The sequence below is a fragment of the Aotus nancymaae genome, unplaced genomic scaffold, assembly GCF_030222135.1.
Source record: "Aotus nancymaae isolate 86718 unplaced genomic scaffold, 86718_ANA_hifiasm-v0.15.2.pri h1tg000040l, whole genome shotgun sequence".
In the NCBI taxonomy this organism is placed as follows: domain Eukaryota; kingdom Metazoa; phylum Chordata; class Mammalia; order Primates; family Aotidae; genus Aotus; species Aotus nancymaae.
This window is the reverse complement of record NW_026988454.1, coordinates 29465990-29490477: the sequence shown is the minus strand read 5'-3', so window position 1 is coordinate 29490477 and position 24488 is coordinate 29465990. Positions and strand designations below refer to the sequence as shown.

The 24488-nt window shown below is 39.8% G+C and overlaps 1 protein-coding gene across 2 annotated transcripts in view; it reads left to right on the top strand.

Moving 5' to 3' along the window:
- Window positions 1–24488, top strand: part of ARFGEF3 (ARFGEF family member 3) — a 172780-nt gene that overhangs the window by 26682 nt on the left and 121610 nt on the right. For both annotated transcript variants that reach the window (XM_064360641.1, XM_064360642.1), the window contains 2 exons: window positions 18364–18445; window positions 21183–21314. In XM_064360641.1, the coding sequence (XP_064216711.1) occupies window positions 18364–18445; window positions 21183–21314 (214 nt within the window). The remainder of the gene's footprint in view (window positions 1–18363; window positions 18446–21182; window positions 21315–24488) is intronic.

Genomic DNA, 24488 nt, shown 5'->3' with positions numbered 1-24488 from the left:
ACACAAACCCAACCTCTAACAACATTTATCCTGAGAAACAGTCTTGTCTTGTCTTCACATCACATAGTGCCAGACCTGAGGCTACTTGTTGGGCAGGTTAATGTAGATGTTAGCTGGCCTGCAGGCTGGAAGAGGGAGGTATAAGGTCTGTGATATGTTGAAAGCAGGCAGCTAGTAAGAATCAGCCCAGCCTTTTTGGCTCCTCCCCAAGGCCTGTTTTTAAAGAGTGCTTGCAGTACAGGATCGAAAGGGATGTTCAGTAGTTGAAATACCACAAACATATTACTTCAGGGAGAAGTTGCTGTTTATGGGAAAATAAAATTTTACCTAGTTGTTCTCTGCCTGATGCTTGTTGCCAAAATGAATTACTTAAGGGGAGTTATCTCATACATGGATGCTTGAAAGTGATGTTCGGTGCCTATGGAGAAGTTACTGCAGAGCTTTTAGCAGAGGACAGAAGCTGTAACTTCAAAAGGTAAAAAGGTTTCAGTTTGCCCCACAGAAACACCCATTTTAAATTATTTAGAATGTAAGAGAAAACACACACAAATGACACACTTGTGAAAAAAGGTAACATCAGGGTCTGAATTGAGTATGTTCTCAATGTAGAAAATTCAAAAGCCTAGGAAACATAAGTATTGACACGCACATCATGTCATTTGAACCACGCAGAAGGTTTTACTACATCCCTACTTTATAGATGAAGAGATTGAAGCTTTGTGAGGATAACTTGCCCAGGTTTACCCAGAAACAACTGTTAAAATCTAAACTCTACCTGTGACTGCTAGGTGCAAAGATGAATCTTAACATTTGGTTTATTTTCTTCTGAGATATATAATGAAATTGGCATATATGGTATGTCAGGTTTTGAAGCTTGCTATTTTCACTTAGCATATCAAACACATTTTTCCAACGTTGTTAAGTGTTATTTAAAAACATTTTAAAGGCCATTAAAATTCTGTCAAATTGATGTGCCATGGTAGGGAGGTAGGTCATTTTACTGTCTCCTTTATTACAGGAATGATTTTAGCAATTGGTCAAAAATTACATGAAATACAGATATCTTCTCCTCTTTGAAGCTATGGTCTCAGTTTTTAAAATGTATGTGGCCGAGCATGGTGACTCATGCCTGTAATTCCAGCACTTTGGGAGGCCAAGGAGGGAGGATCGCTTGAGCCCAGGGGTTTGAGACCAGCCTGGGCAACATGGCAAAACTCCATCTCTACCAACAACTTTTTAAAAAATTAGCCAGCCTGTAGTCCCAGCTACCAATGAGACTGAGGTGGGAGGATCACTTGAACCTGGGAGGTTGAGGCTGCAGTGAACCGTGATTGAGCCACTCACTGCACTCTAGCCTGGGCAATAGAGCAAAACCCTATCTCAAAAAAAAAATGTAAAAAATGTAGTATGCCATCGTGATACTAGAAAGGTAGTTCACTTGCATGTTAGATGATTTCACAAGGATGTTCACTGCTAGTTGATTGTGAACCAAGCAAGATAAACATGTTCCCCCACAGTTATTTAATGATATTCCTAAAACCACCTGTATGTAACCAGCTACCATATCCTGTGTCATGGGGCTGGAGGAAGCACTAACCTTCCCAGGAGGGGCTCTGGGAATGCTCATAGGGCAAGCAGGAATATGGAGCAGGGTGGCATTTGGAAGGATGGATGGATGTGTCAAGTGGACATGAGGCTTAACAGTGCCGAGCGTGTGTTTGATGAGCGTGTGATTCTGAGCCTTAAGTGGTATAGTCTATCTCAGCACCAGAGATGAAGCTTTAAGGTAATGTCCTTGGCCTTTCCCTGTATTTAAACTAGCCTGCTGCTTAGCTTTTACTATATCTGAGGCTAAATTTAATGGTGTAATGCTGAAAGTTTTATCACTATAGATAAAAAGTCAGTGAAAGAGTGAAGGGTACAGATTTTTCTATCTTCTGGAGCCCATGTACTTGTCCATTTTATATCTGAGCGTGCAATTCAAACAGAAACAGTTCTCAGTGCTGCGTTTCCTGGGAGAAGTGGAGATTATTGTGTTGGTTCCATGTGCTGTGTAGTTTGAGGGAAGAACATAGGAAAACTGGAAGATTAAACCTTTTCAATACTTTGGTTAATCTGCAGGGATGCCGGTGCTTGCTTCCATGTTGTGGGGGCCTTTTTCCCCCCTTTAGCCTTTGCTCCCTTGTGGTGGAGAGACAACCCATTGCTATGGAAAGGGCATAGGCTTTTGTGTCCTAGAATCCTCATATTTGAGTCTGGACTCCTCCATTTACCAACTCTGTCCATGGATCCATGACTCCAGGAGCTTCGTGTCTTGGACTGTGAAATGGACAGGATAATGCCCATTGCCCCAATTCCTGTGAGGATTCAATGAGCTAACTCACTGAGAAAGTTCCTAGCTCACATCGCTTCTTTTTCTTTCCATGCTGCCTCCTCTTAAGCAGTGACCAAAGTGTGCCTAGTTTTTTCTGACTTTCACAGTAGAGTTAGGCTTCTAGTGTGAGCTGATAATTCATCATAATCAGGTGACCTGGGACAGGTTACCATCTCTAAGCCTGTCTGCTCATAGATAACATACTATGTGATATGTAATTATTTCCATATTAACAGTCAAACGAGGTAACGTATACCATGTCAGAATGCCTGGCACAGAGTGGGCATCAATGGCTGGAGGGTACTGGTACTAAATGGACATATCTTAGAAGGACAGCCTTCTGGCATCTTCCTGAGCATCACAGCCTCTTCTGACTGCTACTGCTTTGCTGGCATCAATACTCTCTATTCAGTGGCTGGAGGGATTTCTCAGAGCTCTATAATTCTGTTCTGCACCTTGTACATTTCCTTGAAAGTTTCATCCACTTCCAAGTTTTCAGCTACTACTTATAGATTGGTAACTTCTAAATTTTTCCTTAGCTCCAGGCTAGTACATCCAATGTGTTACGTATTAGTACTTGGATGCCCAAAGGCACTTTGAGCTCAAAAATACAGTTGCTATCTTTCCCACTTACTTCCCCAAAGCTATTCTTTCAGGCAGTCCTCTCTACTTCGTTTGCATGCTGCCTGTAGGTTCTTTTTCCTTTTTTCCATTCCTGAATGCAGACACCTCAATGCACTTTCAGTGCTGTGTCCTTCCATTAGAACGGAGTCCTTCCTCTCGGCTCTCTTGCCTCTGGTTAATGAACATGACAACAATGAAGTTATCATAAGGCAACTGTGACCATGAGAAAGAGCACCATAATCACAAGCGTTTGTTGAGCATGTCTAATGTGCTAGGTACTGTCACTGCTACCATGAGTCCTAGGCGAGGCGGGGCCCTGCCTTGCACTCATGTTGTAGAGGCTTTATTCTCAGTCTCCACAGGGCAATGGAAATGTTCCCACCCAAAGCCCGCCCTTCTCTCTCTAGGTACTGAAGACCTCAGAATTCCCTGCTCCGTCTGTGTTGAGCCTCCTTACAGAAATCAGCTTTTGTAATCCTAGCACTTTGGGAGGCCAAGGTGAGTGGCTCACCCGAGGTCAGGAGTTCAAGACCAGCTTGGCTAACATGGTGAAACCTCATCTCTACTAAAAATACAAAAATTTGCCAAGCGTGGTGGCAGGCACCTGTAATCCCAGCTACTTGGGAGGCTGAGGCAGGAGATTTGCTTGAACCTAGGAGGTAGAGGTTGCAGTGAGCCAAGATTGCACCATTGCACTCCAGCCTGGGCAACAGAGCAAACACCATCTCAAAAAAACACAAACAAACAAAAACCTCAGCTCTGTGGTCTCTTACCTGGCTCTATCTTTCAGAAGGCAAATGGTACCACAAGTATGTGCATCCCTAGGCCTAAGAGCTGGCCACGAAGCAGCTGCCTGCAGTGATTGTGGGTTGGGATTGGTCTGCAGACTGAGGTGTCCATGTTGCTGTCTGAGACCCCTTGAGGAACAGGACGGACACGGGGCCCTCCAGAGCACTATAATGTTAGGAAGACCTTGAGCAGTCAGGGCTTTGACTAATGTAACTTCTTATCAGATCATTCTAACACTACTTGAGGTAGGTAATGTTAGCTCCTTATTTTTAGATGAAGAAAAGTTGAAGAGGTGAAATGCTTAGCACACAGGTTGCCATTGGCAGGACCTGAATTTGACCAAGAGTAGTTTGACTCCAAACATTTTTGTTAAGATATTCTGTTTTCTATCTATTTTCTACATTGTAGCCAGAGTTCCATTTGGTAGAAAATGTCTAAGATTACATTATTCCTTTGATTAAAAATCTTTCATCTGCTCATTTTCAGCTAGCTAAAGGTCAGTTTCTCTGTATGGGCCTGCAAGACCCTTCAAAAGCTGGCTCAAAGCTCCCTTGTGAAATTTATTTCACACCAGTCTTCTCACTGTGACTTTATCGGGCCACAGTGGGACTTCGGCTGCTCCATGAATCCACTCTGTATCTTTGCATTTACAATCTCAGCTGGGAATGTCCTTTTCCTCTTCTTCACTGGGCTGACCAAATTCCATTCTGTCTTCTGCAGTTCAAGGCCAAACAAGTTATCACCTTTTTATGAAGACACTTGCATTTTTCTAGACAAAATCTCTCCCACTCCCAATTATATTTCTCTAATTGGTTGTGTGTACATTAATACAAGTGTTTATTACCTTGTACCTATGTTTCTGTATTATCACATGTCTATTACCTTCCCTAGACTATGGGTTCCACGTGGACAGGAACCGTGTGTCTCATTCATAGTTAGGTGTCTAACATTTCACACCATGCTTGGCCATGTAATAGGCTAAATATTTATTAAAGAAATGCTCTATTTATTACTGAAACTCTTACGTAATTCTTACAAAGGATTAGTCATTTAGGAATGCCTAATTAATCCATTTGTGAGAAGTACATTGTTCTGACTGTTGTGTTAACTGGTGCTGGACTGGTTTCATAAGGCATTTTGACACCATACCTGGAAATTTTTATTTTTTAGAAAACTGTTACTTTGGTTAACCATTTTGCTGTCATGGCACTTAATTTATAAGAAATTATAATACATCTATTTATGCAGTATTTGTGAGCTTTAATAGGCCAGTGAGTCTCAAAGAGAATATGAAGTCAGTTTTTTCTCAAAATTATTACTTTTGTTTTGCTTTGTCTTGTTACATAGATGTTTCTGAAAGATACTTATGCCATAGAGTTGTCATTTTTTTAACAGGTAGCTCTAGAGTTGTACAAGGTTATTAGCATATAAAAAAGATGATGGGACTGGGTGCGGTGGCTCACACCTGTAATCCCAGCACTTTGGGAGGTGGGTGGATCACTTGAGGTCAGAGTTTGAGACCAGCCTGGACAACACGGTGAAACTGCATCTCTACTAAAAATATAAAAAATTGGCCAGGTGTGATGGCGGGCACCTGTAATTCCAACTACTCTGGAGGCTGAGGCAGGAGAATCTCTTGAACCTGGGAGGCAGAGGTTACAGTGAGCATTGCAATGCAAATGAGGCCATTTCCCTTAATGGCCTCAATGTCGTCCTTCCTGAATTCCTCTGTGCTAACTTAATCTCCTCTATACAGTCTCCACCCTTTCCAGTTTATCAATAACTGACCCATATTCCTGGAATAGCTTCTTCTTTTCTTCCCCCTAAAAAAATGTCCTTACCATCTTTCAAACATCTCTTGAATTATTTCCTCTCCCTAAAGCCTTCCTGACTGAAATGAGGCTTGTGATTCTAAAATACAGTTACCTTAGCCAAGTGTGTCATTTAAAATCAGTCTACTTAATTAGCCTTGCTTCTTTCTTTCTGTGACATGTTTTCCTACAATCAAGCTTTCAGCCTTAGAGTATGGATATACTGACAGCATGAAAGATGCCGATGGAAATTGCTCTGCCCTGCCCTGGATCATGGAACATTGCATTTTGTTCCTTAATGATTTTTTTCATGATAAAAATGTTCCAGCTGCTAATCTGGCAATGTGGAGTTAGCACTCTGCCTGCACTCTCCAGCAGGAGCAGCGTCCCTCCGCCAAGGAGTGACGAACGGAAACAGCAGCAGCAGCAGCAGGTCCCTAACGCAAACACTTGAATTTTGCGGAACAAGAGAAAAGTAGCGGGACAATATCATCGTCTTTTTTTTTGAGATGGAGTCTCGCTCTGTCACCCAGGCTGGAGTGCAGTGGCGAGATCTCAGCTCACTGCAACCTCTGCTTCTCGGGTTCAAGCAATGCTCCTACCTCAGCCTCCTGAGCAGCTGGAACTACAGGCGCCTGCCACCACACCTGGCTAATTTTTGTATTTTTAGTAGACTCTGGATCTCACCATATTGGCCAGGCTGGTCTTAAACTCCTAACCTCAAGTGATCTGCCCGCCTCGGCCTCCCACAGTGCTGGGATTACAGATGTAAGCCACTGCACCTGGCCACTTTTTCCCTAATTCTAAAGGTAACATGTTTTACTCTTGAAAATCTTTAAAATGTAGAAACATACAAACAACCAAAATCATCCACATTCTCCAAAAGCAAAGACATAGTCCAGAGTGTGGAGGAGATTTTATTTCCAATTGCTCCCTCCCTCCCTCCCTCCCTCCCTCCCTCCCTCCACTGTATGTTTGTGCAAGTTTTTATTCAAGAGGACAATCATGTGTGATATATAACTACATGATAGTCTCATATTTTTGTATAACATTTTCAAAGTATTTTCCTGTGTCAAAAAAACTTTAGAATACTTTTAGTGATTATGTATTATTCCATTCTGTAGCTGCACCATGATTTCTTTAACGTCAGTTACATTATTCATAGTGCTACAGTAAAAATCTTACATAGAAAACTTTGCTATATCTATGATTATTTCCTTAGAAAAGGCTCCTAGAAGAGGAACTCCTAGTTCAAAGCATACCAATATTTTAATTTCTTGATATATTTTGACAAAATGCTTCCTATGAAAACCTGAAAGAGCAGGCGCTGTCCACGGTGCCATGAGAAGTGACTCTGTGAGGAGTTAAGTGTGTCTGTGGTGGTGAGGAGCAGTGTACAGCATTTCACGGTGGGAAGTTGTAAAATTGACTTGTGGGAGATAATGTGAGGAAATGTTCAAATGGATTGACAGTGGACAGAAAGAAAGGAATGTCTTTGTAAAGAAAATTCTTCACAGGCTTGCTGTGTGTAAAATGTTTACTCTAGTTCTTCGAATGTAGTTTGAGATTGACAAATGATTACCATTAAGGTCTCATAGTGCCAAGGCATGAGCTCGGGGGTCCAGTGCCTGTCCTACCTCTTGTCCAGGAGTGATTTTCTTCTCTTTCCCTCTATCCCTCATAAATAAATGTGGATAATGCAGTCATGCATGGCTTACTGATGGGGATAGTCCTGAGAAATGTGTCATTAGGCGAGTTCATTATTGTGTGAACATCATAGAGTGTGCTTATACAAACCGAGATGATGCAGTCTACTATACACCTAGGCTATAGGCCTTTGCTCCCAGGCATCCTGTACAGCATGTTACGCATGAGTACTGTAGGCAGCTGTAACAATGGAAAGTGTTTGTGTAACTAGACCTAGAACAGGTACAGTAAAAATGAGATATGGAAGACAAAAAAATGGTGCACCTGCATAGGGCACTTACCATGAACGGAGTTTGCAGGACTGGAAGTTGCTCTGGGTGAGTCAGTGAGAGAGGGGTAAGTGAATGTGAATGCCGAGGACAGTTCTGTGCACTGCTATAGCCTTTATAAGCACTACACACTTAGGCTACACTAACTTTATTTTTTAAATGTTCTTTCTTCAATCATAAGTTGTTTGGCTTACTGTGACATTTTTATCTTACAAACTTTTTAATTTTTTAACTTTTTTATTATTTTGAAATAACACTTTGCTTAAGACATTGTCAGTTGTACAAAGATACTTTATATCCTTATTCTATAAGATTTATGTACGTATATATGTATGAGATGGAATTTTGCTCTTGTTATCTGGGCTGGAATGCAATGGCACAATCTCAGCTCACTGCAACCTCCACCTCTCAGGTTCAAGCAATTCTGCCTCAGCCTACTGAGTGGCTGGAATTATAAACATGTGCCACCATGCCCGGCTAATTTTGCATTTTTAGTAGAGACGGGGTTTATCCATGTTGGTCAGGCTGGTCTCGACCTCCCGACCTCAGGTAATCTGCCCACTTCCACCTCCCAAAGTGCTGGGATTACAGGCGTGAGCCACCGCGCCCGGCCTATAAGCTTTATTTTTAATTTTTTTTTTTTCTTTTTTCTTTTTTTTGAGAGTTTCGCTCTTGTTACCCAGGCTGGAGTGCAATGGCACGATCTCGGCTCAGCGCAACCTCCGCCTCCTGGGTTCAGGCAATTCTCCTGCCTCAGCCTCCCGAGTAGCTGGTATTACAGGCACGTGCCACCATGCCCAGCTGATTTTTTGTATTTTTAGTAGAGACGAGGTTTCACCATGTTGACCAGGATGGTCTCGATCTCTTGACCTCGTGATCCACCCGCCTTGGCCTCCCAAAGTGCTGGGATTACAGGCGTGAGCCACCGCGCCCGGCCTATTTTTAATTTTTAAACTTTTTGTTAAAAACAACATACACACCCACATTAGCCTAGACCTACACAGGGTCAGGATCACCAGTGTTAGTGTCTTCCTCCTCCACATCTTGTCCCACTAGAAGGTCTTCAGGTTCAGTAACACGCATGCAGCTATCTCCTATGGTACCAATGCCGCCTTCTGGAATACCTCCCGAACGACCTGCCTTAGGCCATTTTACAGTTAACTGTTTTCTTTGTAAGTTAGGCGTATGCTGTGAAATAATAAAAAAAAATAGTAAATATATAAACGAGTGACATGGTTGTTTATTATTATCCAGTGTGAAGTACTGTACCTAATTGTATGGGCTATGCTTTTATACAACGGGCGGCACAGTTGATTTGTTTACACTGTCATCACCACAAACATGTGAGTATAGTGTTGCATGATGTTAGGACAGTTATGATAGGAAATTTCTCAGGTGATAGGAAGTTTTCAACTCCATTATCATCTTAAGGGACCACCGTGGTCTGTCATGGACAGAAACACCGTCGTGCGGCACATGACTGTATTGGTCCCTCCTTACTGAGTGGTTGTGAGAGTTAGTGGGATCATGTGTCTGAGCTCTTAGCACGGTGACTGGCATGCTGGAGGTTTTAATAATGGCACTTCCGTGACTCAACTGCCACTCTCCTTACATCAGTCAAGCTTAAAAAATATTTTCTTTAGATTACGCAAGTATACTCTAGAGTTATTATATTAAAATTGGTACAAATGGAAAGTATAAAAAAATTTTCCCATGCCACTATCTGGAAATACCCACTGCCAGCAGTGAGCTGAGCTCTTTCTTAAATAATGCCCTAATTGATTTGCATTGCTATATGTTAACGTTTCTTTTTTTTGGCTTGTTTGGATTTTTCGTGTACTTTTTATAAGAAAATCGTGGACAATAAAAGTTGGTATCTTGAGGTAAAGTATGGACATAACCATTTTATGTGATTTAGAATTATTTCTACTAGATTGAATCATATGAAATTGCCAATATTCAATCTCATCTGACCTACACAAATGCCAATTTCATATGCTCAACTTAATAATTGCAATAGGCTTGCTAAAAAACCTTAAAAGCCTGCACAAGAAAAGGAATTTTATGTTCACAGCTATATCCCCAGGGCCTGAAACAGTGCCCGAAGGGTGAATCCAATCTTTGTTTTGAAATAGAAAAGGATTGATACTGATAAAAATAATTTCATTAAAATAGAAATGAAATGGAAACATTTTAACGGCGCTATAGAGAAAATCAATTAAGGAATCAATTTAGCTCCAGTTGGCTCAATGAAATTGGCTCTGGCAAAAGCTTAATCAATGAAAATTCATCAGTGTTGGTGTAAACTGTTTAAATTTACAGGATCCATATTCATTAGCATGAATACTAACAACCTGATTGTCAAACAGTGAGGGTGGAAAATCTTTCATATGCAAATTAGGAAACATCTTGACTACCAGGAAAGGTGCTGGCTGTGGCTTGAACTCAGCAGCTAGTTCCAAAGCCAGATTTTTTCCACATATGCAAACTGCGTACACCTTCTTATAACTATACACCAACTGTCAACACAATGCATTGCTTCATGAATTACCACTCGAAGTAAGAGTTCACATTACTTGTTTGATGCCTGGCCCCACTCTTAACATAGTGGACCTTTGAATTGCCATTTTAAAGCAATGTGCCCTACACATAGTTGGTGGGAGCTGGCTATCCACGTAGGTGTTGTGGCGTAGGCTTGAGGACAGATTTTCAAAACAAATGGTCTAGCCTAGGCACAGTAGCACATGCTTGTAATCACAGCACTTTGGAAGGCTGAGGCAGGAGGATTGTTTGAGGCCAGGAGTTTGAGACCAGCCTAGGCAACATAGCAAAACCCTGTGTCTATTTAATATTTTTAAAAAAGAAAAGATGGTCTAAGTCTGAATCATGCTCTGTCATTTGCAAACATATGACCTTGGACAAGTAACCTAATCTCTCTTAGTTTCAGTTTGGTTGACAATTAAATGTTTACCTTCAAAAGTTATGTGTAGCATGTTACTCTGCATTGTTAAGCCACATCTAAGTCATTTCAACCAGAGCTATGATTATGATGTGAAGAAATTCAGAAAGTTGTTTGATAATTAGCTTAGGTCACAGAATCCTAGAATTTTAGGGTATAAGCAGACCTCAGAAATGTAAGATACCTTTATGTTTCTTTTGCCCTAACATTCAGGAATGTATTTGGTGTTACTTAAAGTTCACGTTTTCCCAATATTGATTCTACCCATCCATGAGCATGGGATGTGTTTTCATTTGTTTGTGTCATCTGTGATTTCTTTCAGCAGTGTTTTGTAGTTTTCCTTGTAGAGGTCTTTCGACTCCTTTGTTAGGTATATTCCTAAGTATTTCATTTTTTTTGCAGCTATTTTAAAAGGGATTGAGTTCTCGATTTGATTCTCCACTTGGTCGCTGTTCGTGTATAGAAGAGCTACTGATTTGTGTACATTAATCTTGTATCCGGAAACTGCTGAATTCTTTTATCAGTTGTAGGAGCTTTCTAGAGGAGTCCTTAGGGTTTTGAAGGTAAATAATCATATCGTCAGCAAACAGGGACAGTTTGACTTCCTGTTTACTGGCATCCAAATGCAAATCATCTTGTCTGATTGCTCTGGCTAGGACTTCCAGTACTGTGTTGAAAAGGAGTGGTGAGAGTGGGCATCCTTATCTTGTTCCCATTCTCAGAGGCAATGCCTTCAACCTTTCCCATTCAGTATTATGTTGGCTGTGGATTTGTCATAGATGGCTTTTATTACATTAAATATGTCCCCTATATGCCAGTTTTGCTTAGGGTTTTAATCATAAAGGGATGCTGGATTTTGTTGAATGCTTTTTCTGCATCTATTGAGATGATCATGTAATTTTGTTTTTAATTCTGTTTATGTGGTATATCACATTTATTGATTTGTGTATGTTAAATAATCCATGCATCCCTGGTATGAAACCCACTTGATCATGACCATACTGCCAAACACAATCTACAAATTCAACACAGTCCCCATCAAAATACCACTACCATTCTTCACAGAGTTAGAAAAAACAATTTTAAAATTCATATGGAACCAAAAAACCCACAAAAAGAACAAATCTGGAGGCATCACACTACCTGATTTCAAACTATACTATAAGGCCATAGTCACCAAAACAGTGTGGTATTGGTATAAAAATAGGCACATAGACCAATGGAACAGAATAGAGAACCCAGAAATAAACCCAAGTACTTCCAGCCAACTGATCTTTAACAAAGCCAACAAAAATATCAAGTGGGGAAAGGGCACCCTTTTCAACAAATGGTGCTGGGATAATTGGATAGCCACATGTAGGAGAATGAAACTGGATCCTCATCTCTTACCTTATACAAAAGTCAACTCAAGATGGATTAAGGACTTAAACCTAAGACCTAAAACTATAAAAATTCTAGAAGATAACATGGGAAAAACCCTTCTAGACATTGGCTTAGGCAAGGATTTCATGACCAAAACCCCAAAAGCAAATGGAATAAAAACAAACATAAATAGCTAGTACCTAATTAAAGAGCTTTTGCACGGCAAAAGGAACAGTCAGCAGAGTAAACAGACAACCCGCAGAGTGGGAGAAAATCTTCACAATCCATACGTCTGACAAAGGACTAGCATCCTGAATCTACAATGAGCCGAAACAAATCAGTAAGAAAAAAAACAGTCCTATAAAAAAGTGGACTAAGGACATGAATAGACAATTTTCAAAAGAAGATATATACAAATGGCCAACAAACATGAAAAAATGCTCAACATCACTAATGATGAGGGAAATGCAAATCAAAACCACAATGTGATACCACCTTACTCCTGCAAGAAAGGCCATAATCAAAAAAATCAAAAAACAGTAGATGTTTTTTGTGGATGTGGTGATCAGGGAACACTTCTACACTGCTGGTGGAAACGTAAACTAGTACAGCCACTGTGGAAACCAGTATGGAGATTCCTTGAAGAACTAAAGGTAGAATTACCATTTGATCCAGTTCTCCCACTACTGGGTCTCTACCCAGAGGAAAATAAGTCTTTATTTGAAAAAGATACTTGCACACGCATGTTTATAGCGGCTCCATTCCCAACTGCAAAATGGTGGAACCAACCCAAATGCCCATCAATCAACAAGTAGATAAAGAAACTGTGTGACTGATATATATATATATACACACACACACACACACACACACACATATGGATATATGATGGATATATATATGTCTATACATATATATGATGGAATATATTTATATGTATATCTGTACATATATATGATGGAATACTACTCATAAAAAGGAATGAATTAACAGCATTTGCAATGACCTGGATGAGGTTAGAGACTATTATTCTAAGTGAAGTAACTCAGGAATGGAAAACAATATTGTATGTTCTCACTGGTATGTGGGAGCTAAGCTATGAGGATGCAAAGGCATAAGAATGATATAATGGACTCTGGGGACTTGGGGGGAAAGGTGGGAGGGGGGCGAGGGATAAAAGACTAGAAATATAGTGCAGTGTGTACTGCTTGGGTGATGAGTGCAACAGGATCTCACAGATCACCACTAAAGGACTTGCTCATGTAACCACATACCACCTGTACCCTAATAACTTACGGAAATATTTTTTTCAAAAGTTCACGTTCGTGCTTGTATTGAAAGATAATTGTTGGTAAATCCTAACTCTTCCTTTGTTCACTTGTTTTAATTTCCCTCTGTCCACTGTTACCTGTCACCCTAATAAAGCTGGTCTGTTAACCATGACAGTGCAGTTAAGGAAGTAGGTTGAGTCTCACTGACATGACCAGATGTAGCATCACAGTGCAGATGATGCCTTTCTCATGCATGTGCAGCACTGCTAATCTTCTTTAAGAAATAACGGCATGTCAGAACACGAAACCTGGGGACATTGCCTTTAATTAAGCAAGAATAAATTTTCATGTGCCTGTGCATAAAAAATAATCACTTAATGTAATCGAATGTTGGTTTTTTGCTATTCCCTTTTCCTAATGAGGCAGCATCTAGAAAGATCAAAAGATGATTTATTCCAATACAGTGTGTGCCATGTTGCATTTTCATTATCAATTATAAATTTCATTATAATATTCATTATAAATTTCATCCTGAGACCCAATTAACAGGCCTGTTTTCTCTTTCATTAAAATCACTTTTAGAAAAAAATGAAGGTAGGAGGGTTCTCAGGACATCACAGAGGAAGCAGCAAAATTAGTTATGTCCCATGAATTTCCTTCTTTTGCACATGGGCTCATTTCCAATTGAAGGCAGGATCTGAGGCCTGTGATACTCTAGGGGGCTGCTAGGTCTGAGGGGTTGAGAGGCCTTTGATACAGATTATTATTGTCCTATCAATTGTGTGTTACTACTATAGTAAATCGTTCTCATTCACATTTATTTATTTATTTTTGAGACGGCGTCTCACTCCATTGCCCAAGCTGGAGTGCTGTGGCTTGATCTCAGCTCACTGCAACCTCCATCTCCCACGTTCAAGTGATTCTCCTGCCTCAGCCTCCTAAGTAGCTGGGATTACAGGCACGTGACACCACACCCAGCTAATTTTTGTGTTTTTAGTAGAGACAGGATTTCACCATGTTGGTCAGGCTGGTCTCAAACTCCTCCTGACCTTGTGACCCACCTGGCTCAGCCTCCTAAAGTGCTGGATTACAGGCGTCAGCCACTGCACCCAGCCTCACGTTTATTTTTGTTACCTGTTTAAGAGCATTAGACTGGTGGGTACACTTTTGTTCTTATTAGTAGTTACTAGCAAAAAAAAAAAAAAAAAAAAAAACTCTTGTTAAGCATTTCATTTTAAATATCTATTTTAGCAAATACTGTTGAAGATACAGTAAGAAGAAACTACTTTGCAATAAAAAGCACTATTGACATTGTAGATGTTTTCTTAAACATTGTTCCTCAATTTCAATATAAAATGTTTATAGTAACCTACACCTACATATATATGCATATACCTATGTGTACACAAACACATACAGACACACACACACACACACACACACACACACACACACACACAGCGCTACTCAGGGCTCAGTGTAGCATCTCTTCCAAAGCCGTCCTAGCAGAACCCCAGCCAGGTTACACTGCCCTCTTATCTGATACAGACCTTGAATGTTGAGCAGAGTTCTTTCCCCCAAGGGCAAGGACTCCTAACTTGGGATCCATGTAGAGTTGAGGTTTGGGGATCCGTGGGTTCCCTGAAATGATAGGCACCCTCCCCTGGGAAGAGGGTCCTTTGCCAGATTGTGTGTGTGTGTGTGTGTGTGTGTGTGTGTGTGTGTGTGTGTGTGTGTTAAGAACTAAAATGAGTTAAGAAACACATCTATTCTAGCTTTTCTCTGATCTTATAAGACCAAAGGAAGTTGGAAGGAACTTGTTCTTGGTAGTCAGATGAATTTGAGTTTGTTTCCAACACATGTTAACTGTGTGACCTTGGACAGGCTACAAAACCTTTCTGAACCTCAAATTTTCTCAAATTTAGAATAAAGGTAAGAAGGTTGTAGTGACAGTTAAGATGAGAGAAACAATGATTTTCTTTTTTCTCTCTTTGTCCCATGAAGGAACTTGTTCTTGGTAGTCAGATGAATTTGAGTTTGTTTCCAACACATGTTAACTGTGTGGCCTTGGACAGGCTACAAAACCTTTCTGAACCTCAATTTTCTCAAATTTAGAATAAAGGTAAGAAGGTTGTAGTGACAGTTAAGATGAGAGAAACAATAATTTTCTTTTTTCTCTCTTTGTCCCATGAATACTAATGAAAGCAGGTACCTGTTATGAACTTGTTCCTTGCTGACCCTTCCCTAGCTCTCAGCATGCTGCCTGGCACACAGGAGGCACACAAATGTTGTTTGAATGGATGATTGGATGGATGGTTGAATGATGCAGTGCCTTGGTTTAATATCCAGATGAAATCTTTGTCTGTAGTGATATTTCCCCAAAGCATTTATTGTATAAGGGAGATCTTGATGCTGTGCTTGCCTCTGCTGTGACCTTCCCGGGACAGTTAGTCACTGTCCTGTGCAAAATCTTTCTGGATACATAAAAAGATTTGATTTGCTTGTCCCGTGCTGAAGATCATGATCTGTGCTGGGCACTTTGTCTATATCAATGCTGGGCAAACTACAGCCTGTAGGCCAAGTCTGGCTTTTTGCCTGTTTTTGTATATAAAGTTTTATTAGCACATAATCAGACTCATTGGTTTACTAATTGTCTGTTACTGCTTTTCTGCTTTAGCAGAGTTGAATAGTTAGGACAGAGACCATTTGGAATGCATGGTCTAAAATATTTATTATGGGGTTCTTTACCAAAAAAGTTTGACAATCTCTGATACAAATATCATCTACATATTATCTATATATTATACTCCAACTCTGCAGGATTGGTCTTAAAATGCCCTTTTTATGGATAAGGGAGCTAAGACCCACAGAGTTTAGTATCCCAATTGAGACTGCAAAACTTATCGATGCTTAGCATTTGAATTCACATCTGTGTGATTCCACAGTCCATGTTCTTTCTGCTAAACACCCATATCTTTCAACTCAGCCAAATCCTATTTGAACCACCTTCCTCTACCAGTCCTGCCTGGTGACCATGGCTTGCATGGGAACAGTGCAGTGATGTCCCCTGGTGGTGGTGCAATCTGGAGATCCTGGCATTTGTCAGCAACCTGGCTCAGGTCAATGGTATCAGTCATGTGAATGTATAAGCAGGTGAGAGAGTGGAATAAGGATTTCAAGGGCTAATACTGCAAATGGCAGAGTAATATGGATAGGTGAACATATTGCTGCTTTCCAAGAGTCAACAGGTTGAGCATTTCCAAAAGGGTCCTTGTTGTTGCTGGACATGGCATCCAATCTCATTGGGTACCCAATGAGTAATGTGTAAATACTTGTACATTTTTAGCCCTTAGCTACTGGATAGATTTTCTCTTCCCTGGGCTATTAGGCTGTAAGACTTTTGGACCTCTATGCTTTTTCCCTTCTAATATGCCCTTTCATTGGCCAATCTGACTCCAAATCCAAGTTGAACATTGTTTCACAGTGGATTAATCCTGGTGGAAATTTGATTGTTCCAAGGGTTTACAGATGAAGTTCTGTGCTGCTTCTGTTAGCATACCATCTGCCCATGCTTTCTACTTCCCACTCTACCTTCATGCCTCCATTTAATTTTTCTAAGCTCTTAAACTGGTTATCATTGAACAAAAGAAACAAAATTAGAAAAAAAAATCAGCTATTCCTGCACTAATTGACTGCACTACAGTGTTTGCCTTATCTTATTGTCAGCTTGTCACAGTTATAGCAGTAACAAAGTTACAGCCACCCAACTGGATGTAACACAGTTGGGTAATTTATCCATCTGTCAAAGGATGAATCTAATGAAAAATGGCTGTAGTGTTAATTGTCACCATAAAAATGAATATTGTAATATTGGGTTGATGAGGGGAAAGGTGAGGAGTAGGAAGGCAAATATTTTTCCTGATAGTCTGTTTTTGTAGTCTGTGTGGCTGGTATATTAAAGAATGTATGACTCTCACTTCTTTGGTTGTGGAGCTGCTGATAGAAGAATTTTATGGAAAAGCAGCAGAGCTGCAAGTGGACAGGGGGAAGTCAGAGCTGTAATTAACTTTGTGTTTCATTGTGTTCTATGACAGTAACCCTTATTCTCCAACGATGAAATCCTGTAGTCTAATGTGGTAGCTTTCACATTCTAAAGTCAATGTATCTTTCAATTTATGCTGAAAATATAAAACAGATAGGAATGGGACTGCTCTGGTTTAAGTGGGGGCAGAGAAACCTGGTAAAATGAAGTCACATTTTATTTTTGTGCTAGTGACACCAGAGGGAAATAATGGGTTGATTAAAATTATTGGTCTGTTGTTTAATTATTTAGAGTAGATGCTTCTAACAGATATTTTTGTCTTTGTAACTCTTTTGGTTTATTCCTAACATAATTCAAAGCCCTGTTTTGTTTGTTTGTTTGTTTTGTTTTTGTTTTTTTAAGCTTTAAAATATCCAAGTAGCTCTCCATGGTTTTTTATTTGTTTTGGTTTTTGGTTTTTGGGTGGGTTTTTTTTTTTTTTTTGGTCTCTCCCATGACACTAGATAATATTGCAACCAGGCACCTCTTAGCAGCCAGTGCTATTGATGGTTCATTTGTATTTCTGTCTTGGAAACATGTTTATTAAGAACCTATCACAAGATCTACTTCTTGATGGAGACTATAGAGCAAATGTTAAATTTACAAATTATTGTTGAATACTTCGAGTTGGGGAGGAATTGATAAACTAATAGAATTTTGGTGTATATTGATGAGGCAGAATGCTGGTGGTGATGCATATAATTTCCAGGTAAGGAAGAGGTAGAAGCAAGACATAGAAATCTACTTAATGGTGCTTCCTAGAGTTCTTCACCCCAGGTGTGCTGGGTGTGAGCACTGCTGTTAATTTGGGAAAGAACAAAGCATGTTCACAGACTGGCTGGGGTCCCAATGTGTACTAATGAGTGTACCAGGTACTAATTAGGTCATTGTGTTTGCTCTTCTTGTAGCTATACCAAGAAGGCAAGGGGTTGATGGGCTATTTCTGCACAGTTTATTTGCTGTGTTTTCTCTTAAGCCCATGTGCATTTTTATTATTGGTTATAATTTTTGTGTATGTGTGTAGTGTCATTTGGGGGTGGATGTACATAAGGCTTATATCACTTGACTGCCAGCTTTGCTGAGCTCACATGTTGTCCTTATTTTTGTGTTTGCCAGGGAGAAATGCCTGCTGCCTCTCCAGTTGGCTTTGGAATCCAAGAATGTGAAGCTGGCCCAACATGCTTTGGCAGGGATGCAGGTATGGCTTTGACTGAATGCAATGGGATAATAGAAATTGACAGACCACTTTGGCACTGAATGGGCAAATAGTTAACATTTTAAATACTGGTTGTTTAAAGACTCAGACAGAAATTTGATTGGACTAAGGAAATAACCATGGAAAATAACAGGATTTTCGTATAGGCACCAGAATTTCTCTGTATACAGCATTATTTCATTGAACCTTTGTGATCAGACACTGATTCATAGGTACCTAGCTAAGCCCACACAAATATGGATTTTGTTCATACCAATTCAAATCCTTTATACATTCAATATCTAAGGTTCTATATAATAAAAATTGATGGTAAGTTGGAAAGATTTTGTTTTGTTTTTCATTCCACAGTTAGATTGATGAGTGGATTACTATCTTTTATTTCCAGAGCAAGATTAGGAAGAAAAAAGACATTTGATTGAATAAGAAAAGTCAGATTTGCTTGAATACATTTTTTGGGTTTGTGTTTTACACCAAACATAATGGGTCTAATTCTGGCAGTAAAAAGGTGATGACTATGTAAACACACAGACTTTTTAAAGTGGTTGGCCTCTAAGAGACAAGCACTGTGAAGTTGAAGCCTGCATGGGTTTGTTCAGTGTGGCCATGGATAAACCACGGTGGCATCTGTCAGATGTCTTTTCATGTCAGTATGAACTACTTCATAGTTAGCTTTTTGGGTTCAGAAAGGTTCCTAATACTTTTTAAGAGATAAAACTTATGAAATAGAAACAGCTCTTTTTCCCCCAGCAGATTGGAATTAGATAATGTATATTTTAATACACAGCAGCATTTGAATCTTTTAAACATTATCAATAATGTTATTAATAATGGATGAGAATTTGTTTTGATCTGCCGCTTTTGTTCTTTTTTCTCTAGTATTGTGTAGATTTTCCATTTAGCTTCTCTCTCTCTCTTTTCTCTAGTATTGTGTAGATTTTCCATTTAGCTTCTCTCTCTCTTTTTTTTTCTTTAACCCTGGAATATTCTAAATTGCAGTGCCATGTTTTCAAGGGCTTACTGAATCTTATTAACTTAAGCAACTTGGTGGGCTGTGAGTCTTCCTTTTACCACCCCCTGCTACCTCCTAACTTTAGGCACATTTTTAGAGCTTCTCAGTTTTTATCACTTTAAGTAAAAAATCAGTTGTATATAAACTCTAATTCTGGGCTTTCCTGGGTATATCACATGATTTTGAAAAAAAAAAATCCTTTTGAAAGAATATAGGCAAGATTTCAGGGAGGCTTAAATAAAAATGTTTGAAATACATTTTTAAAATCTTCAGTGGCATGAAGGTAAAAGAGGGAGTCATTACACTGGATGAATCAGAATTCTTAAAGTTCTTCACAGGCTGCAACTCGAAGCCACTTTGGAAAAGAACAAACTGAATAGAGATAAAATATTAACGTCTATACTGGGGTCTCAGAAATCAATTGCACCAAGACATCATGGATGAAAACAGCTTAATTGCTGTCCTTGTGAATGAAAATTAGGGGTTTCAAGGTGAGTCAGCAAAGAATGTGCTGTGACAACCAGCTAAGCTCATTTGACTTGAGAATGTGATCCAAGTTAGGTATCACTTGTTAATACCAGACCACTCTTGAGGCCACATTCTAAGCAGAAGAACACAATGAAACCTTATTTGGCAGAGAACATTTGGAGGAGCCTGAAGAGGTTTAGTGTGGAGAAGACAAGATTTGGGTGGACTTGATAGCTGGTTTCAGATATTTTAGAAGCCTAATCCGTGTGTCTCTGGGGGAAGATGAGGGAGTAGAAGTTGTGGGCAGGTGGGTTTTGATACAATCTGAAAAAGAATTTTATGAAAATGAGAAAGAGAAATAGAAAAAGCCTATCCTGTGAGGTGGACTCCTGGGAGTCCTCATGAAAATGAATGTCGTCTTGTTTAGGTTTTTAGGATGCATTTTCTGATGGGGAAATACATTAAGATTTCTGGATTTCTAAATAATTCCTGGATAAATGACAGGTCACATTAGAAAGTAAAAAGATAAAAACCTGAAAAATGAACTTGTTGTCTACAAGACCTTCTTTCCTGTGATGAAGCCACATTTAGAAAGTATATGTGTGTGCGTGACTATTTAGCAGGGCTTGATTCCTCTTAGCAGGAACATTCTTCAGCCCCACTACCTAAATACCCTATATGGGGCCAGCACATTAGAGTTTTATTTGATGAAATTTAGAATGAATAATCCAATAGCAGGAAAAGGTCTTTGCCAAAAACCATTTGCATTTTTTTTTTTTTTTTTTTTTTTTGAGACAGAGTCTTGCTCTGTCACCCAGGCTAGAGTGCAGTAGCACAATCTGGGCTCACTGCAACCTCCACGCCCCTCCCCCCGGCCCGGTTCAAGCAATTCTTCTGCCTCAGCCTCCCAAGTAACTGGAATTACAGGCACCCACCACCACCCCCAGCTAATTTTTGTGTTTTTAGTAGAGATGGGGTTTCACGATGTTGGCCAGGATGATCTCAAACTCCTGACCTCATGATCCACCCACCTCGGTCTCCCAGAGTGCTGGGATTACAGATGTAAGCCACCAAACCCAGCTGAATTTTTCTTTTTAATGGCACATAGCATGAGTTCTTTCCTAATAGCCTCCAGCTACACGCCCCCCTAGTAAGACTGATCATCAATCCATAATAAGATACAACCGAATAAGGAAGCAGGGAAGAGCCTATCTGTGATCACTGCCTTGTGCCTCTTTACAGAAGCTTCTGTCGGAAGAGAGGTTTGTATCCATGGAAACAGACTCTGATGAGAAGCAGCTGCTCAATCAGATCCTGAATGCCGTGAAAGTGACGCCTTCGCTCAACGAGGACCTGCAGGTGGAAGTGATGAAGGTTGGTTTGACGTGGCCACCAGTGTGCGTCACTGGGACAGAAACACATTCTGATCCCCTGCACTTGTTATCTGAAAATGCCTCTGTGTTGTGGTCATGCTAGCTCATCTTTCATTCCGAACAATGGTTGTTATTCTTGCTCATGGTCCCCCTAAATTACTCTGATGGTTTAACATCAAAAAGGGACAAATTTCCATAAATTTGTGACATTTTGGACTCATTCTGCATTAAAGGCTGTTAGTATATTTGTAACCTTTTAAGAGAATGTGTGTGAGTAGTTCCAGCGTGGGGTAGATCTGATCATTCTGGGTAGTCTGCCTATTTGCATATGTTAAAGCAATAATAATGATAATATTTTGATATATACTGAGATTTCAGAATGGTCAGGTTAGGGGGAGAAAGACCACAGTTGGAAGGTATATCAGAATCACATCTTTTTTTTCCTTCAGGTTATAAACTTATCTCCCTCAGTCCAACTACCACCTTCCCATTATGATAGCATCTCTCCCTCCTGCTTTCCCTTTTAAGAATCATCATGATTGGGGGTCCCTTATGCTGACCAGAGTGTGTCATGTTCTCTGAGTGAATGGTGAGTTGGACAGAAAAGGAGAGAAACTCTGGCCTGTAACAGCACCTTGGTCACGGTAACACAGCAGGAACCAACAAGAAAGCTTTTAATAATGCATTCTGTCCTTTTCCTCCCTAGAGGAACATATGTTGAGGAATATTCAGGAATAGTTGGTGTCATCCAGGGGTGGATTTCTTCCTGCAAGTGCACTGAAGGATTTTTTTCTTGGATAAGAGACTGCACTTCTCCTGGTTTCAGTTTCACCATGCAGAAATGATTGACTGGAGTTATGACATTTTCTTGATGCCCTGGGCCTCACCCTTACCCTGTTGGTGGTTAGTTCAGGGTGATTATTAAGAGTTCAAACTCTGAAACAAGTCTGGGTTTGAATTCTTATTCTTCTGCTTCCTAACAGCATGTCCTTGGGCAGATGCCTGTCACTCTACCTTGATTTCTTTGTCTGTAAAATGGGGGCAATAGTAGTACCTACCAAATAAGATTGTTTGAGAATGAAGTAAGGTGACATTTTAAAAAAACATAGCACAGTATCTGGCACAAAGCAAGTGCTTTAGAAATGTTATATATCATTGCTGGTGCCACTGCTGCTCCTGCTGCTGAGTCAGAATCTCAGTGGATGGGACTAGGAAGGTGCAGCTTTCACTAGCATCCCAAGTGATTCTTAAACACAGTGAATATTGATGATGCCTGAGCTGGCTGATCTTGAGGATCTCATTCATCTTTAACTCTCTTTGATTCTGGAATGTACAGTTTTACCTTATCCTTTAAGTTTGGCACCACAGAGTGACCCCCTCTAGCTTTGTTTTACTTCACTATCTCTGTGCCACTCTTGAAAAAGAAGTGAGGCCAACTGCTAAGCTAATCACTTCTGTAACTTCCAAGTGCAACCTGTGAATCTTTCTTCTGCTATTAGGTCTCCAAATACTGGAGAGTGAGCTTTGGTGTCATACTGAGAGACACAAGTCACAGATTATATATTATTCTGGAGATTCTTCCAGTAATAGTTTTTGTGGAATACAGAGATTTGTGTTAAAAATTAAAATGAGGAAGTACCCATTCTTCTAGGAGCTATGCACAAGCAGAATGTTTAATGGTTATGCCAACAGTAGCACCTGTTTTGAAAACTTGTACTTGCTTTCTGATTCCATCCAGCCCAGAAGTGCCTTCTGCTAGCCTTGTTGAGGATAGGAGCTGACACAGGTTAACTCTACCAGAAATCATGGAAAGCCTGTTTTAATGGACTTTCCAGTGACACCATTATAAACCTTAGTATTTTTAGTTAATATCTGGGAAGAAAATCAGACACTGTCAGAAAAAAGAAAAACAATAAATCAGTCTTTACAATGAGATTTCCAAAATGCTTAAAAAGATAAGGGCCTTTGTTACATGCTATAATTTTTTTAATTGATGGATATCATAGTATGCTTTACTATGTACAGCATGATTTTGAAGTATGTATACCTTGTGGAATGGTTAAATCTAGCTAATTAACAAATGCATTCCATCATTTTTGTGGTGAGAACACGTAACAGCCACTGTTTGTTTTTCAAGAGTATATTGTAGCTGGGCATTTGATTCATGCATGTAATCTCAGCACTTTGGGAGGCCAAAGTAGGGGGATGGCTTGAGCCCAGGAGTTTGAGACCATCCTAGGCATCATGGCGAAACCACATCTCTACAGAAAATTACAAAAATTAGCAGGACATGGTGGTGTGTGCCTGTAGTCCAGCTGCTTGGGATGCTGAGGCTGGAGAATCACTTGAGCCTAGGAGGCAGATGTTGCAGTAAGCCAAGATCGTACCACTGCACTGTAGCCCGGGCAGCAGAGTAAGACTCTGTCTCAAAATAGATATATATAGTCACTAAATATAATTACCTTGCTATACAATAGATCTGAAATTTATTCCTCCAATTTAACTACAACTCTGGATGAACCCAAAAGATGTTATGTTAAATACAATAAAACCAGGCACAAAAAGACAAATACCATGATTTCACTCACATGTGGAATCGAAAAAAGTTGATCTCACAGAAGTAGAGAGTGATGGTGATTGCTTGGAGGCAGAGGTGCTTAGAAGGGAGGAGCAATGGAGCGATGATGATCAGGAAACATGCTATTATTTTTAACTATTTAAATATCAGGATTGGAAGGAAATACTTCAATTCACAATAAACCTAGCCTGAAGTTAATTTTGTGTAGTATACTTTTATCTTAGATAAACATTTTGGCCAAGCTGCTAGAAAATTAATGATAAGATAACTATACTTTGGGTAATGTTATTATTAACATCAAATAAAACTTGATGGTAACCTGACTTTGATAGGTCACAAGTGGGGGTTCCATGATCATTTCCCATTTCTGAGATTCAAAATACTTATTTCAGTATAGAGATTGAGTCACAGTATAGACTTTCTGGCTTAGAATAATATGTTCTATCTCCCTTCTCTCTGCACAAGGAATTTCTATATCAACATTTTAGTAATCTCCAAAAGCCTGCACCCCTTTATCTTGTAATTCTGTAATACTTATAATGACCCAAGTAAAGCCTCTTACATAAGTCCTTGTTTTGCTAATATCATTACTGTATT